At 48.5% G+C, this 16,372-nt stretch overlaps 1 protein-coding gene across 1 annotated transcript in view; it reads left to right on the forward strand.

Annotated features, from left to right (window-relative positions):
- The window catches only part of GRIK3 (glutamate ionotropic receptor kainate type subunit 3), a 101,506-nt gene that overhangs the window by 39,909 nt on the left and 45,225 nt on the right, over positions 1 to 16,372 (forward strand). The window contains exon 2 of the mRNA XM_061360769.1: positions 15,817 to 15,993. Within this exon, the coding sequence (XP_061216753.1) occupies positions 15,817 to 15,993 (177 nt within the window). The remainder of the gene's footprint in view (positions 1 to 15,816; positions 15,994 to 16,372) is intronic.

Genomic DNA, 16,372 nt, shown 5'->3' on the forward strand with positions numbered 1-16,372 from the left:
CAATTGCCAAAGAGATTAACCTGGCTGCTCCAGGATTTGTGTTTGGATTACTCGACAGGAGGAAATGAACACTTGCACGCTTGCTTAGGTGGGGGAAAATAGAAAGACCAAACCCACATTTCAAACCCATTGACTTGTTTTAGCAGCACATTAATGAATGAAGTTCAGACAAGCTCATGTGAGCAGTGAAAGCCCAGCTGGAATAAACAGTTCAGCGTGTTAATCCAGTTTGGGTTTCTATATTCATCTCTGAGGGTACTACAATATCATTACTGCATTAAGACTCAGCTACACAAAGCAGAGGGAGCAGAGGTTGAACCAGTGGGATTTTTGGTTTCATCAAACCTGACATCTGAGATAACACATCATTTTCATCTCCATTTGAAAGCATTAATAAAAACATTTTAGTTCAAAGTGAATGCTTCAGGAAGAGCCTCCCAGATCCAAAAAAAAAACCCCACTCTGAACACAGAGCTTGAATGCACTGAAATGAACTGCTATTAATTGGGAGAACAAGCACTTCAGCACTACAAGATGGAAAAGGCTTATGGCAATTGGTCTCTGAAGGGAGGGCAGTGCCTGCAGGAATATGCTCCAGGTTTTGCAGAGGGGCACTGAAGCCTGGATGAGGAGCAGGGGCAGCAGCTCCTCCAGCCCTGCAGGACAGTGGGCACAGACAGGGTTCAAACCACCCCATGAAGCTCAGGCTGGCGTGGGCCAAGTGGAGATGGACACACACAGAGCATCAGACCGCAAACCTCATCTCTGGTTTTCTGCCTCCTCAAACAGCAGCATAAGAGAATGGACCAGAAATCCCAATTTCAACTGTTCCATGCGTTTCCCCAGGTTTCACATCTGAGCACTTCCGTCTGGATCAAGTTCTGGAAGTTCTGATGCACTTCCCAACGCTTTCAGTTACAAACCCAGTCTCCCTCCAGCTCATCACGCTGCCGCTCCTGTCCATACACAAAGCCTCTACCATTACCTGTCAGAATAAAGCATGCATCTGAAAGGACTGCACCCTACCTGAAGGCTTTGTTTGGAAGAGAAAAACCAGCTCAGGATGAGCCCTGCAGTACTGAGCAAGAGCATTATTTTGCTACTTGGGTCAATAGTTTCCCCTTGTAACATTTTTCTCAATGCCTTTAGTCATTTTTCCTCAGGAAATACCCATAAAGTGGAACCATTTAATATGAAGCACAGCTTTTATTCCACATTAGCTTCCCCTCAAGGGTAAGAAACACACTTGGAGCATGAGGCCACTGGCAAAAACTCTTGTCTAAAAATAAAAGCTGTGGCAGAGCCTCCCTGGGACACGCCACCTCTGAACACTTCCAAGGGGAAAAGCCTCTTGTGTCTCCTCCTGCAGTGCATGAGCACAAAGGGATCCCCCCCAGCTGCAAATGTGCTAACACGGCACCAATTGTATTCCCAGTTCCCATCCTGTTTTATCTGAGGACAGCAATTATAGCTCAGGAGAGCCTCCCCATCGCCACGCTGTGCCTCCCATCAGGGAAAGCTCCCACTGCCTCTATCCCCGTGCACTGCTCCAACCTCCTAATGCAGAGCCTTCATCTCCAGCCAAACCAAAGCAAAACCCTCTTGGAAAAGCCACTTCCAGCAAGCAGAGCTTGACCTGGCTGACAGGGACACGACACTACCTTGAACCTTCAGTCAGGGCTAAACAGGGAACACAAGGAAAGGAGCTATAAATCCACTAATATCAGTAAGTGGAGCCAATTCCCACCCTGGGAGCATTTGTCCTTTCCTCAGCTGAGTGGAGCTTTCAGTGTCCTGAAGCTCCTCATGCTCACAGGAAAGCAGCATAAACCCCACGGTTCCTGCAGAACAAACTGAGCTTTTTCCCCCCCAGTGATTTTCCAAGTGCTTTCCTGGATGGCAAAGCACCACAAGTCATTACAGCACAGCTTCCAGACACTTCCTGCCATTTGCTCTACAATGTACCAGCAAAGCATTTAACAGCAGTGTTTCTTTCCCTTTCAAACGCCAAACTGAGCGTTTCTTTCACTGTGGAGTGACAGGTTATGGTTTAATATAGGCACCTCCCTCCCCAAACAGCCCTGCTCCCTTTCCAGCCACTGGGAGCACTGGTTTAACTGTTGTGCAGCACTGGGTGCACCTGAAATGGTATCTCCAGGAGCCTGGATGCTGCCTGGTCCACAGGGAAGCAGCAGGACCTTGCTACCCTGCTGGTTCCTGGTTTCATCACCCTCCCTGTGCAGCTCTGCCAAAGCCGGTGTCTAAATGACAGCTCAGCTCCTGATGGTGGCACAGGACTGCAGCGCACCCGCTGCCATCCGGGGCTGTCTCTCTGCTGAAGCAGGTTTTCCTGCCTCTAGCAGTTCCCAAGAGCCTGATTTCTCCTGCAAGGTCTCTGGCAGGACGTTCCTAAGGACTCAGGCCAGCAGAAAGCAGAAGTGAGGTGACAACAGGGGGACTTTATCTGTGACATTGGGAAGATTTCCATCCTAAGAGGCTGTGCCTTCAGTCTGTTGGCTTCGCAACAGGAAAGCTGAAGTCCAGCCTAAGAATTCCCTCTGATCTTCACTACCTCTGCTCTCCCCGCTAGGACTTCTGCAGATAAGAGCTGATGCCTTCTAAACACAGATGCACATCACATCTCAATGTAGTCCTTATCTAGCCGAGCTAGGTCCTGTCCTTCATGGGGAGCTAGGAGGGCTCTGGGGTGAAGCTCAAAGCAGCTCCACTTGCTGTTAAGGTTCACTGGTTTGCTCCCTGCTGTTAGAGCATGTGCCTCACCCCACACTGTGGGCATTGAATAGCTCTTGTCTGGCAGGAGGGGACATGCAGATGCTCCATCCATCCCTAAAGCCTGCTGCAAGGCAGGAGGACAGCATTCACCCTGCAGGTAGGGTACCCAGGACTCACCGCAAAGCAAAGCATCATCTCCCTGAGCCTTCATCCCACCACTTGCAAGCTTTAAAGTCACCTCTACTCTCCCCTTGCCTTCCAGTGTGTGTCTGGGTTTTCTCTTTACACTATAAAGCTATAGTATTCTCTTTATAGTACAAAGCTGAGTGAAGCACTAAGCAGTAGGGTTATTGCAGCTCATTGTCTGGTGAGATGTGCCTTAGGTCAGGCCTTGAAGAATTCCCATCACCAGTATTGGAGTAAACTGATTCACACTGCATTTCTTGTAAGTAGTTGCCCGAGAGGGACAGGAGCAAAGCCTGGAGACCTGCACTGCTCAGGAGAGACAAGGTCACCTCCGTGGCTGGGGACATCCTGCTCCGAAGACAAAGGCTCTGCTGGAGCACCAGCAAGGGGGGCAAGGGCTGCATCGCCCTTCACTTGCATAGGGATGAAGGAAAGAAGGGAAGAGCACACCAGTGTGAAGGAGCCTTATCTCTCACTTGATGCTTTAATTTCAGATCTTCCCTGCATTCTGTCTGCGTTTCAGCAGCAAGGCCCACAGCATGACCAGAATAACTCTATTGATTTCCAATGCCAACTCACGTGTTGCCATTATTACAGCCCCAGGATGTTATTAGTTGATTTTAATTAAGGAAAACCTGTGAAGCACAGGGCTTGCACACAGTCAGTTGTGACTGAACAGAGCACATCACAGAGCAGGATGGGTGCAGTGCTAAAACCCCACTGCCCCTGTCCAGCCACCTTGCTGAGCATCAGCCCTGCTCCCAGTGTGCCACTGGTGCCCACTGCACACACAGAACTGCACCAAGTGGTACAGGGCAGAGGGCACATTTGCAATATGTAACTTCTAGGGCTGGATCTCCCCCAGCCACCCTGGGCTGTTACCAGGACCAATGCACTTAAGCTTAACGCAGGATTTACACAGTGCACGTGGCATTGACCTCACACTTCAATTCATCAGATTCATTTACTGCTACCCAGCACAGTCCCAGTTATGGCTGGGCTGGGAGATGCTAGAAACATCCTTTCCAAACAGCCTTTAAATATATTACATGCATCAAGAAGAAAGCAATGCATAAACCACACACTCAGCTCTGCAGTTGGGTATACGCCTGCAGCAGCCTCTCCAAATCTGCTTTCAGATGCACTGCTCTACTTATTAATCTAGGGGTTTTTCTCACATAACTCTTTAAAACTGAAGAGATTACTTGAGTTCTGCACTGGGGATCTGTGAATCAGGGGAGAAATCAGGGACACTGCCCCCCATTCAGATCTATGGGTCAGGCAGGGCAATAGTAACCACCATAGGGCTGCTCATCCTGCATGCAGGAGGAAGAGGAGGAGGATTGTTTTGCCCAACTTCATGTTGTTTTCCCACTGACAATCTGCTTCCTGTAGCCCCCCCATGGAGAGGAGGGACGCCAGCTCGTGTTCACTGCTTTATAAATAGGGCTGGAAAAAGCTTCACTCCTGTCAGAGCCCTCTCCCTGGAATATGTTTTTTAATTACAAGTCAAACGCAGCTCAGCTGCATTTTAAGCTCTTTTGCATCTCCCACTCACAAGTGTCCCTCCCTCCTCCGCTTCCTTAACTTGCATCAAATCAGTTTTTCCATTGAGTTTGTGCTAGCCTCAGTTTATAGCTCCCGGTTTATTTAACACCACACAACTCTTACCCAGCAGATAGCGCCTTGCCTAAAGTGAGAGAAATGGCAAGGGAACGAAACCAACCCCGCTGGGGAAAAAAGGAGGTGGGGGGAGAGCAAGAAAGTAAGAGATTCCTTAGCATCCCATAGGAAGCAATCAGTTCAACCTCATGGCCTCACCTGCAGCTCCTTACCCTGTGCTACCCCAACAGAGCCAGAGCAAAGACAGCAACACAGAGCACAGACACCATGGTCCAAGCAGCCCCTGCACCTCAGCAGCCTTCCCAGTCCTGACCAAGGCTCTGGCCAATCCCCAGTGCCTGGGAAGGGCTCTGTAGTGGTGCTCCAGAGCTGCCAGAAGATGCTGATGCCACAGCAGGAGCCCCAGATAACAAAGAACCTGTTTTCATCTAAATAAAGCTCAACAAACATACCTTAAGCCTATGGGTCTGCTTCATGCTCTCATCACTCCTCAGCATCTCCCACAGCTCTAAAGAGGCTTCAGCTCCTCAAGGAGGCAGAAATACCCACCCCAGGGCAGGGCAATCAGGGGGAGGCAGTGACCCGCCTGCCCACAGGTGATGCTGCTCACTACTTCAGAGCTTATAAAAGGAGTTTTAGTTCAAGCAGCAGATACTGCCCCATTAACCCTTCTGCAGACCTGTCCCTCCATCCTCCAGCAGCACTTTGTGCTAAGGAAGCATTCACTGTTGCTTCTATCAGTGACTGGGTGATGTATCTCAATAATTAGCCCTGCGGGAATCAATAGGAGCCACTGAACACAGAATCCCTGGTAATTCATAATGCTGCAGTTGAGGAAACAGCCTCCTTAGCGTTAAACAAACAGTGATCACCATGATAAATGTTAGAATTACCATGAAACAACAAAGCTTTGGGGTTAAGGGTGAACAATTCAATGGTCAAGTCACAGCTGAGCAGGGTTACACCCACTGTCACTGGGGACAAAGGTGTGAAGCACCACATAATGACTAATATGCCTTTGTAATTGGATTTGAATCTATTAATAAAGTTTTCCTACTCCACCCCCTCTATAACTGGAATGGCCTTCAAATTCCCCCTTCTCAGAGCTATCAAACTGATAATTTACCCACTTTAATTTGTGATTCACTTAGTTTGTTTAGTCATAATAATGAATATTCAGCTTCATTAGCACACATTTGGTTCAGTTCATGCCAAGATGCATTCAGCCCTATCAGTGTGACAGTTGGATCACTCCGCACAGCAGCGGCTCCCAGCTCTGTGTAAATGGCACTTGTTTGTCACCTCTACAGGAGCCCAAGGGAGGCAGGAATGGCCTCACATCATGCCCTGTGTCTTGTTCTCACAGCACAACCCACAGAACAAATAGGATCAGGACCCTGCTATGGTGTGAGCACACACCACATGCCAAGCCCTGACCCTGGGTATAGGGACCGTAAGCCATACAAGAGCATCCCTGGGGTGGATGCCCAGGTGATGGGGTGGCATCTCTGAAATCCCCAAAGCCAGCAGTGCCTTCAGCCAGCGGCTCCCATCACAGCTCCACACAAGCTGCTCTTTCATGTGCTTTTAGGAGATGGAAAAGGTTTGTAATAGGTGATTTTGATCACTTAGGAGTACGTGACACCCCTTTGCTATCGTGCTGCCGGGCAGTTCCAGTGCATCCCTCTGCATCCCCTGCTCTGTGTGTGGCTGTTTGTAAACTGAGAGTACAGATGACAGCAAAATAATGAAAGCACTTTTTCAGAGCAGATCCTTTTGTCATTCCCTTTTTTTCTTTCATTCCCCAGAAGAAAGTGCTGCTTTTAAGCCAGGGAATCTCAGCTGTAATTACCCTGGCCATTTAGACTTGGCAATGGGGAAGAAACCTAAATGGAGGAATAGCCGTTCATAAAACCCCCTGAAACATCACAGGGCTCCAAAATGCTTCCCCTGGGCAGATCTTTCCCACCATGAAAGGTGTTAGTTCAGGGAGACTGGGAAGGAATACTTAAAACTCCTGAAGTTTGGTCCTCACAAAAGACGGGATTCTGTACCTGCAATGGATGCTCCAGGGCTGGGGGGTCCCGGACACTTCACTGCCATAATGCTCCTCATTCCTCCCTCCCCACCCAGCCAGCAAGGAGCAATAGATTGGGAATATAGCTTAGAAAGAGACTGGGAAATGCCCACCTCTCTGAAAATGGGCTCCAAAGGGCATTTTTCCAGAGCAGCATCCCATGCTCCCTGTCTCAGAGCAGCCCCATGGCTCCCACCACCTCCTGCTCCCATCGCAACCACATCCCAGCAAAGCCTGGCTTTGCTCTCTGCTTAACAACGTTAAAATAGGAAGATAAAAGGCTAAAATAGGCAACTAAACCTCCCAGTGACACCTTTGGCTGCCACTGAGCACCAGCAGCATGGGGCAGTTCAGTCACGCAGAGCCCTGTGCTCCCTTCTGCATCACATACCTCTTGGAAACCTATTGGAATCTATTACAGACCTTTGATCTTTGCCTACATAAAGGTTTTTCTGTGAGAGTGGGTCGGTTTAAGCAGAATCAGTTTTTCCAGAGAACTCTATGGGGCTTTTTTCCCCCTCTTTCTGCTTGCTTTTAAGAAGAGGGTGGAAACCAAGATGCTAGAGCAGAGGGTTTGGGATTGTCAGCCCCTGAATGGAATCCATTTCATCAATCAAATTCAGCCTCTATCAGGAGCAAATTCTCAGCGTGTGGCATAAAAATCCTGTAAAACCAAACTGCTAAATATTTAGGGCAGATGACAAACAATATGTCATAATATTTGCAGAACTGCACTTGCTATTCAGTGGCATCGTCTTACTTAAAAGCCCTGATTTTTGGAAGCATCAACACCGTTACACTATAAATGAAGTATAGGACTTAGCTTTCTTAATTCTATTATTCTATGCTACATGCCAGGTGGATGTTTAGATTTATTAGCTGGGCTTAGCAATGAATACTTACAAAGAACTGAATTGCATTTAACATGCACCCATTGCTGGCCATGCAGGGGGGTTCCAACCTGGAGAGGGTATGCACGGGGACACGATGCCAGCACCCAGCTCCGAGGCACTTAATAAAGATAAACCCAAAGTATTTCATCATCCTGCAGGTTCTGTTATGAGCCCCGTCAGTCACAAGCGTGAGCCTGGATTTATTTCAGTTGTGGCCTTGCTTCTCTGCTTCATATTTCGCTCGAGCCGTGCGCCAGATGGACATCGCATCTAACACCGCATTGCACCGCACACCAATAAGCCAGGACAGAAAAACAGACTTACAGCTGTGCTGCCTACACCCAGTGTTATGGGCCCTTAATAATTGTAAGCTTTCAAGCAGTTTTTCTCTCCCATATATTGCAGTTTAAAACATCCTTGTAGCCCAAAGCACGACCGCAAAACCGACATTGGAGCAGGCCTGATTTATTTGGGCACTGGTGGTTTCCAGGACCCATTTACTGAGTTTACACAGCCTCAGGCAGGTTCTGGGGAGGGAGCTCCTGTCTCTGAGCAGGTAAAACCCCAGGGATCATCTCATCCTACATCCTAGGACATCCCTGTGCTGGTGGGCACAGTTCCTCCCCAGCCATAGGGTGTTGGAAAGCGGAGGCACAAACAGCACTGCGGTTTATGCCATACTTGTGGCAACTCATGAACAAGAGATCTGAATTGCACCATAGAAACATAGGATCCCAGCCTGATTTGGGTTGGAAGGGAAGAGCTTCTTCCCAAGAAGCTCATCTCAATCTCTGGCAGGTTCAAGCCATTCCCCTTGCCCTGTCCCTACATCCCTTGTCCCAAGCCCCTCTCCAGGTTTCCTGCAGCCCCTTTAGGCACTGGAGCTGCTCTAAGGTCTCCCCTTAAGGAGCCTTCTCTTCTCCAGGCTGAACAAACCCAGCTCTCTCAGCCTGTACATTAACCAAAGCAAGCCCAAGTATCTGGTGAGGTATCTGCCAGTGACAATGACTCAAATGCAACTGTCCAATCCTTGCCAGATCAACCTTCTGCAGAGAAATAAGCCCACATAAAGCAAAGTTGTAGAGCCCACGGGAGCCTTTCCCATGGGGGAATCTGGTCAGTCAGAGCATCACTGGGCTCCTTCTGGCAGCTCTGCCCCTGGGGGACTCCTTGGGCTGCAGCTCACTGGTCACTGCATTACACTGTGAGCTTTATATTGGGTAAATTAAGTGTATCTTGTCATTTGCATTGCCCTTATCTTGATGGGAATCAGTTCCTAGGGGATGCTGATGTGGCTTGTCTTTCTTTTTTAATTAATTGAGCCTGCTTAAAAAAAATAATTAAAAAAAAAAGCCCATTTCATTTTAATCATGTATTATGCAAATGAAAAATTTAAATATCATTAAGGAATCTGTTGCTAACTTAATTTCTTCCTGCTGTAGCACTGCTGAAGGCCTTTGATCTCAGATTAGCGCTTTGATCCGCTCCCTTGGTCGGGGTTACGGGATGCTGCTGTGGTAAATGCTCTTTCTCAGATGTAAAACATGCAACAGCAGAACAGCTTGTTCAAAGAAATGCCAGAGGAAACAGTGCCAATTAGGCCAAGGGGGAAGGACTTGTAAAGGAGGAGAAGTTTGCTTCTAGAAGCTGCCACCCGCTGCTGCGTGTGCCCAGCCTGCGCCTCGACATGAGGCAAGGGGGAAATGGCTCTGCTCATCACCCCAGCCCCATGGGGTCCATGGTCTCCATCAAAGGGAACGCACCTTTCCACACCATCCCTACCCATTTAGCATTGAAAATCAAGCTGCCATATTCCATTAACTCCATCCCTGGCAGTGCTCAAGGCCAGGTTGGATGGGGCTTGGAGCAAGCTGCTCCAGTGGAAGGGGTACCTGCCCATGGCAGGGGGTTGGAACTGGATGAGCTTTAAGGTTCTTCCAAACCATTCCATGACTCTATAAATTTCTCCTTTAGTGTGAGTAAAGTGCTGACACATACATTTTACCTCCAGTGTTTTTAATCAGTTAATTTAACCAGAAGCATTAATAATGTCTTTCTTTGCCACTTGACTGCTCATCTCTTAAGCAGCTTACACATAAGAGAAGAATGTCACCCCCTGTGACATAAAGTACCTAATACAGTGCAAGTGAAAGAGGATTTTGCCTCTTCAGTAGCCAAATGGGAAGAGGGAGATGCCGTCTCCTGGGAGTGGATCAACCTGCTGTGCCGGGCTTTCCGTCCTGGCAGGCAGGAAAATCCCTCCTTATGGGACACACACATTTGGCGTATCTGATTTTCTGGTTCAATTCATTTTCTTGGCATTACTCAGCGAGGACCTGGCCCTTCATTAGGCTGCAAAATGTGGTGGAATTCTGTTCCATTGCCTGCTCCTGTCCACTGCCGTGGAGTCCCCTGGATGTCTCCGGAGCAGCTGGAAGCAGGATTGTCCCCATGCTCAAGTGTCCGGTGCTGGCTCTGTGGCTGTGCTGGCAGAGGCTGCCAGTGCCTGGGGGCTGTTGTACCAAAACACAAAAACAAACACACCACCAACCCCCCACACACCCCAACCCCCCAACCCCACACCCAACACCACACCTCTGGGCACCCTGTGCCAGCGCCTCAGCACCCTCACAGGGAAGAGCTTCTGCCTAAGAGCTCAGCTCAGTCTCCCCTCGGGCAGGTTCAAGCCATTCCCCTTGGCCTGTCCCTACAGGCCCTTGTCATCATCATGGGCTTCCTAAATCTGTGGAGGCAGAGGGAAGCTGTGGCCCTCAGAAAACACAACTGGAAATACCCTGAGAAAGAGAAACTGCCACGGGAGTAACATCTGTCTGCATGGGGACGGGCCACATTCCTTTTTAATTCCTATAAAAGAGAGGTGCAAGGTATCCAGGCAGCCTGGGAGTGTAAGCAGCTCAGACACACCGGCTCCGAGGTTAATCCTCCTCCTGCGTTCCTGGGTTTTAGCCATCATCATTCAGAGCGAGCAGCCTCCGCAGGCAGGGGACAGCCTGGGCCTGAGCCTGCACAGGCTCTCTCTTGCGTGATGCATGTTTATGAAGCCTGAAATTGCTTTGGATCTGTGGCTGTGCTGCATCACATTAAGCAGTGCCACAGCGAAGTGACAGGGCTGATGCATGATCAGCAGTGGTTTAAGGGGACAGGAACTCAGATCTTTGTGCTGTCAAACTCAGAAACCCATTGACAGAGCGAGGGGATGGTTTCCACCGCCTTCCCAGAAGGTTTGCTTCAGAAAACATGCAAGTCCTGTTTGCTGCCTTAGCTCTGAGCCTGACCATGGTCTGCTCAGGGAGCAGACACAGTACGATGGGATCAGAGCATCCTGGGGCTCCCCAGGCAGTCAAAAGGGCTCTTGAGGGAAGGGTGGGATCCCACAGCATCCCTTGGCACTGCCTCCCCACTCAAATGACTTCGTTCCTGCTTGGAGAACACCGACCACATCCCCATCAGACACAGGGGCTCTGGCTGAACCAGGGACTGGCTCCAGCTCCAGCTCCGGCTCCAGCTGCACTCGCTTGTGCAGCAGTTTATAGTAGCAGCTCCTTGGGGGAAAGTGCACAGAGAGGTTTCTTGTGATCAAACCTGTCATTGCTTCTCCTCTTACTTTTTAAATGGTATTTATTGTCTCCTGGGTTCTGCTGCTTTCACTGCATGCGTGTTAGTGCACCTGAGGCTGTAACAGTCCCACGCTGATGGGCAGTCTGTAGGGGCTTTAGCTGCATTCCAGGGAACTTTCTTTAACATCCCATCAGTGTTATCCCATTTCTCTTTATTGGTATGAAAGTGGAGGCCCTGGACCATGACAGGGACATTCTCTCCACTGGACTGCTCAGATGAGCAGAAGCATCAGTTCTCAAAGCTTTCCCTTTGGGGAAGCACATCTTATAGGGAAGGGCTCTCCTTCGGGACCTGCTGAGGGCCATCCTGTAGGATCTAGACACTAGATCATGTGTACTGGTCCTGATGGGCCTGCTTGCTAATACTGCCCCAAAACAGGACAACTCATCATGTCCCAGCCAGCCTTGCTGCTCAGCAAGAAGGAATCCATTATTTTGCAGTCTCACGTTGTAACCTCAGAGTGAGAAGCACATAAACCACAGTGTCTGGGCAGGACCGGTCCATGAGGCAGAGGCAGGAGCTCTCGCATCCCCGGAGGAGCTCAGGCTTGCTCCATCCTCAGCAAGAGCTATTTCAAACCAGGTATTTCTCCCAGGATGTCGCATGGAAAGAGACTGTCAGAAAGCTGTCTAAATGTGTTAACAACACTGTCAGCGGGGGAGAGGAAAGTGTTATCAGAAATGGTTGCTCTTCAAAGCTAAGGAACTCGGTGATTTTAGGAGGAGTAAAAGATAAGAGATCACACCAGGCACTGAGGGCTCTTGGAGTTTTCTTTCTGAGAATGAAGCTGTTTGTTTTGTTAAAAAGAGGAATTGGGGAGAAAGGGAAAACCTAAAATACTCGGGCTTTCTTGACTTAGCTTTTCACAACCCTAAAAATAACTCAGAGTGCCTCCATCCTGCGCAGCCGCTGCTCGGGATCAGCCGCAGCACTGGGAAAGGATTCCCATCCCATTGACCAGCCTCCCTCCTGGGGTCATTCCAAGGGTTTTCCAGTGTTACCTCCAGAAGATGAGAGGAGCGTAGCACAGCTTTGATGCAGACAAACCTGGCCATGTTCTGATTGCCATCAGGGGGATTTGGGGTGTTTTGTGGCATCCAGGTTCTACCCTGAACAGCGAGGCTAATGGTCAGAGAATCATAGTTTGGGTCTAGATATAATAGAGAGTTTCAGGTGCTTGCTTTGGAGTCTCATTCAGAATGTTTAAACCTCCCCACCTCAGCAGTAACGTCAGTGGTCATCAAATAAAACAGCATAAAATATGAAGATATGAAGCTGATTCTACTTAGTGTGTTTTCCCATAGGCTGACTGGTATTCCCTGGAGAGCCATTAGCCTGCTTTAAAGGGGAAGAAAAATGAATCATTATTTAACCTGACTGATGATTTGTATTTAAAATCCAAGGAGTCAGATGTAATAACAGGCAACTCCACCAAAGGTACTTACAATAAGGGATAACAACTGATAACATTTGAGTCCATCCTGCCTTGAGAAGATACTGACAGTTTGTGCTGAGGCATCTCCTACAAGCTGGCTCCCTGACCTGGACCACACTGCACTAAAACCATACAAACCTGGCCTAAAGAGAAGGTTTTCAGGGTAAAACACATGCAAACAAACTCAACCTGAAGCTGATAAACCTCAGTGTGTGGTGGAGGTGTGGTGTCGCAGCAGGGAGTCTGTGGGCTGTATTAACTGGTCAAGGAAACAGCTCAGTCCTTTCCTGGATAAATCAGGCAGTGAATGCTCTCCTGAACCTCAGGAGGATGTTACAAAGCGTGACAGAGCTCACACAGCCGTGTTCTGCCTATCTGCAAAGCTATGGGAGGTAAGGAGAGAAGGGAAGGGAAGCTGGGACCTGAACGGATGGGGCAATACTGGGAAAGGGTCCTTAGCACCAGGTCAGGTGAGCAGCAGCCGTTCATCTCCAAGAGCTCCCAAATAACTGCAAGAACAGGGTAGAGGCAGAAGTGGTTCAGAGACAGAGCAACACTAAGGGACCTTCAGTTTTATTAGATCAGACTAAACTTGTTTATAGGTAGTATATAAAAGAGGAAAGTGTTTTGTTGTTGACTTTTTATTGCCCATTGGCTTTCTCTGCTTTTCTAAGCATAAAGTTACAGTGAGGCTCCTGTCACAGGACCCACAGGCAATCACTCCCCTGAGGAGCACAGGGAGAGCCAACCAACCCTGTGTGTCCCATTGCATCGCTCCACCTTTGCAGTGGAGGGTTGCAGGAGACGCATCAGCCGGCCCATGTCACATCCCTCAGCCTCCCAATGGCACAAGCTGATGTTCTCCATTTTGCTCCAATGGAAAAGCTGCACCAATTATTTTCATAATTAGGTGGCTTTTCAAATTAATGCCAGTTCTGCTATGTAATCATGATGAAGATTATGCATTAATCAGCTGTTCCAAGCTGGTTATTAGGCTCTTTAAATAATGATGGGAATGAACATCTCAGGAGGAGAGGCGCACAAGCCAGAGGGATGGCAGCGTGGGATATCCAGGAGCAGGGAGCTGCTGCTGACGGGATGGGGCTGTGCAGATCTGCCCTCAGGAGCAATCCTCAGCACCACTGGCAACGGCAGTGGACTGTCCCCATGTATCCAGCACCCAGCCATAGAACCAGAAAGACATTACTCCTGCCTGTCTGCTTTCTCATTGCCTGCCACTAAATTCAAGGTATTGGGTGGCTGCACAGAAAATTCTTTTCTGTCCAAAAGTCCATTATATCCAGTTGGATGTCTGGAATGGGAATTTATTTGGGATCAAAAACCAATAATTCACATACCCAGTCCTGTATTCTATCATAATAAGGCATGCCCCAAAGCAACCCCGAAAGCTCTGACTAGGAGAAAGCCTAATGTCAGCTAGTTGGTAATCAATGTGTTATGAACTCCGTTATCACTTCAGGATGATACTAGAGAGCAAAATATCCCTTGTTAAAATGTTCTGGATGGTGAAGCTTTGACCAGAAAGATGGGGATGAATCTCATGCTCACTTTAGTTCTGTTTATTGTTTCTGCTATAATACTGTGTATGAACTTTCTCTGCCCTAAGAAACTTAGACTGAGCTACCAGTATGTGCAAACTGGGATATGGATGAATAATTCAGTGACAAGGAGGCACTTGGACCATTCTGCTTGGCTCCTGCCTGCACTGCCAGGCATTATAGATTGAAAACCTGGCCAGAAGTGATTTGCTGAGGATTGCATGGGGATGAAACATGGATGAAACATGTCCTCAGGTTGAGCATTCAGCCTCGTTGTCTTTATTCTTCCCCATTACCAAAGCTAGAACTGAGATCCTTATTTTTTCCTACCAGGGACATGCAGTGAACAGCTCAAACGTTTTGGGTGTTTATGAATGTAAATTGATCACCATGATCAATTCACAATGGGGACACAGACACAAAGTGTGCAGAGGAAAAGGAGGGAAGGGACTCGCAGGGAAGTCAGAGGCCTCTGCAGCCTCCTTAGCAGCCTGGCTGGGGAAACCTCAAGGCATTGCTAATGTGCTTTGCTCAGCCCATGGCTCGGTTGGGTCCCCAGGAGGATGCACAGAGCATGGCTTGGCTCTTGCCAAATTGGCACTGCTGGCTAACACCAAAGTGTCACCAAAACTACAGATTACACCTTCTGGCTCCTAGAGGAAGATCTATGCAGTTGCTGGGAGAACCAAGCAGACATCTGCTGTCTGTAACAAAACATCTTAGGACTACCTTAAATTGAATAGGAAGCTTTTCCTTCTGCTAATGAACCCAGAGACCATCTGTTACCAATTGCACTTGCTTATCTCGCTCATCCGTTAATCATTTTAGTTTATTTTTTAATAAGATAGAGCAAGGTTTGTGTGTCATTCCGTGGTTCTGGAAGGGGCACAGGATGGTGCCTGCATCTCGGGGACAATTGCATAACTTATGCCTGCACAGAGTCACTGCAATCAGTGGTTCTCAGTGGGGAGCTGAGGACAAGACTCCCAGACACAGAGCCAAGAAACCCAGTGATGCTGTGACATGAGCTCCTTGCCCTTGGGGAGGTGTAATGGCATTAACAACTCCTGAACACGGGAAAGCATGCGTTCAAGTTGTGCATTATTGAGCAGATAAGCTTTAGGGGAGGCAAATTCCAAAGTCTCTGCATGCCTGAATTAAGAAGTGGGATAACTAAACATGAGGAACAATAAAACATGAGAAGGGCACTAAAAATGGCACTAAAAATAGCAAGGAGCCATGTTGCACTGCCTGCCTCCTGCATGGGGACGTGGGCAAGGCAGGGCAGCACCAGCTCTGTACCACTGTAACTCCATAGAGCACAAACCTGGAGCATCCCTGGAGCTGAGCAAGAAGCCTGTCCACACTTCCCAAGGTCTGGTCCTACAGTTTAATGGGAAGCCCCCCATCTGTCTCATAGGAATTTTCCAAGCCTTTAAATTTGTCCCTTCTTGCCCTACGAAGCTGGCACTCGGAACGCATCCATGGACCAGCGTGTAACAAACCCCAAATGTTTGCATGTCTTCATTTCAATCCAGGAAATGTCCTGGAGCAAAACCTTGCTCAGCCTGCAGATGTCACAGCTCTCTCTAAGGGTTTTCTTGCCCTTGCTATGTAACGTTATGAACTGCACTTTATGTGGCTGAAAGTTGGGTTTGCCTTGTCTTTCAGGAGGAATCTTTGAGTACGCCGATGGCCCCAATACCCAGGTTATGAGTGCTGAGGAACAAGCCTTCCGATTTTCTGCCAATATCATTAACAGGAACAGAACTTTGTTGCCTAACACAACACTGACCTATGACATTCAGAGGATACACTTCCACGACAGCTTTGAAGCAACCAAGAAAGGTAAGAGCACAGCACACTCCTCAGCAGCCTTGTGGCCATTAATTGAGCAGAAAACCAGGCACAGCTTCACTTGAGACCCAGCAGCTCATTTTGTCCTGCTCTACTCAGTGCTCTGGATCAGGAGTCCTCCAGGAGCTGACCTTCCAGGGGCAATTTAATATAAGGGGGACAACTACTCTCTTTTTCCCCCTGCACACCTCACATTCAGTATTTGCTTCTAATACTGAGCAAAGGGCTGTAGGCGATGCCTTTATTTGTTCCTGTATCCCTGGCAGTTTTAACATCCACAGCGTAGATATTCTGTTCTCTTCCTAAAAGCCATGTTTTATGCTCAGGTAAGAGCCGCCCACTTAAATTATTGAAGGGGAGGGAAGAAATG

Source organism: Neopsephotus bourkii, unplaced genomic scaffold, assembly GCF_033783945.1.
Source record: "Neopsephotus bourkii isolate Nb327-2 ecotype Australia unplaced genomic scaffold, CSIRO-AGI_Nbou_v1 NB_1036, whole genome shotgun sequence".
In the NCBI taxonomy this organism is placed as follows: domain Eukaryota; kingdom Metazoa; phylum Chordata; class Aves; order Psittaciformes; family Psittacidae; genus Neopsephotus; species Neopsephotus bourkii.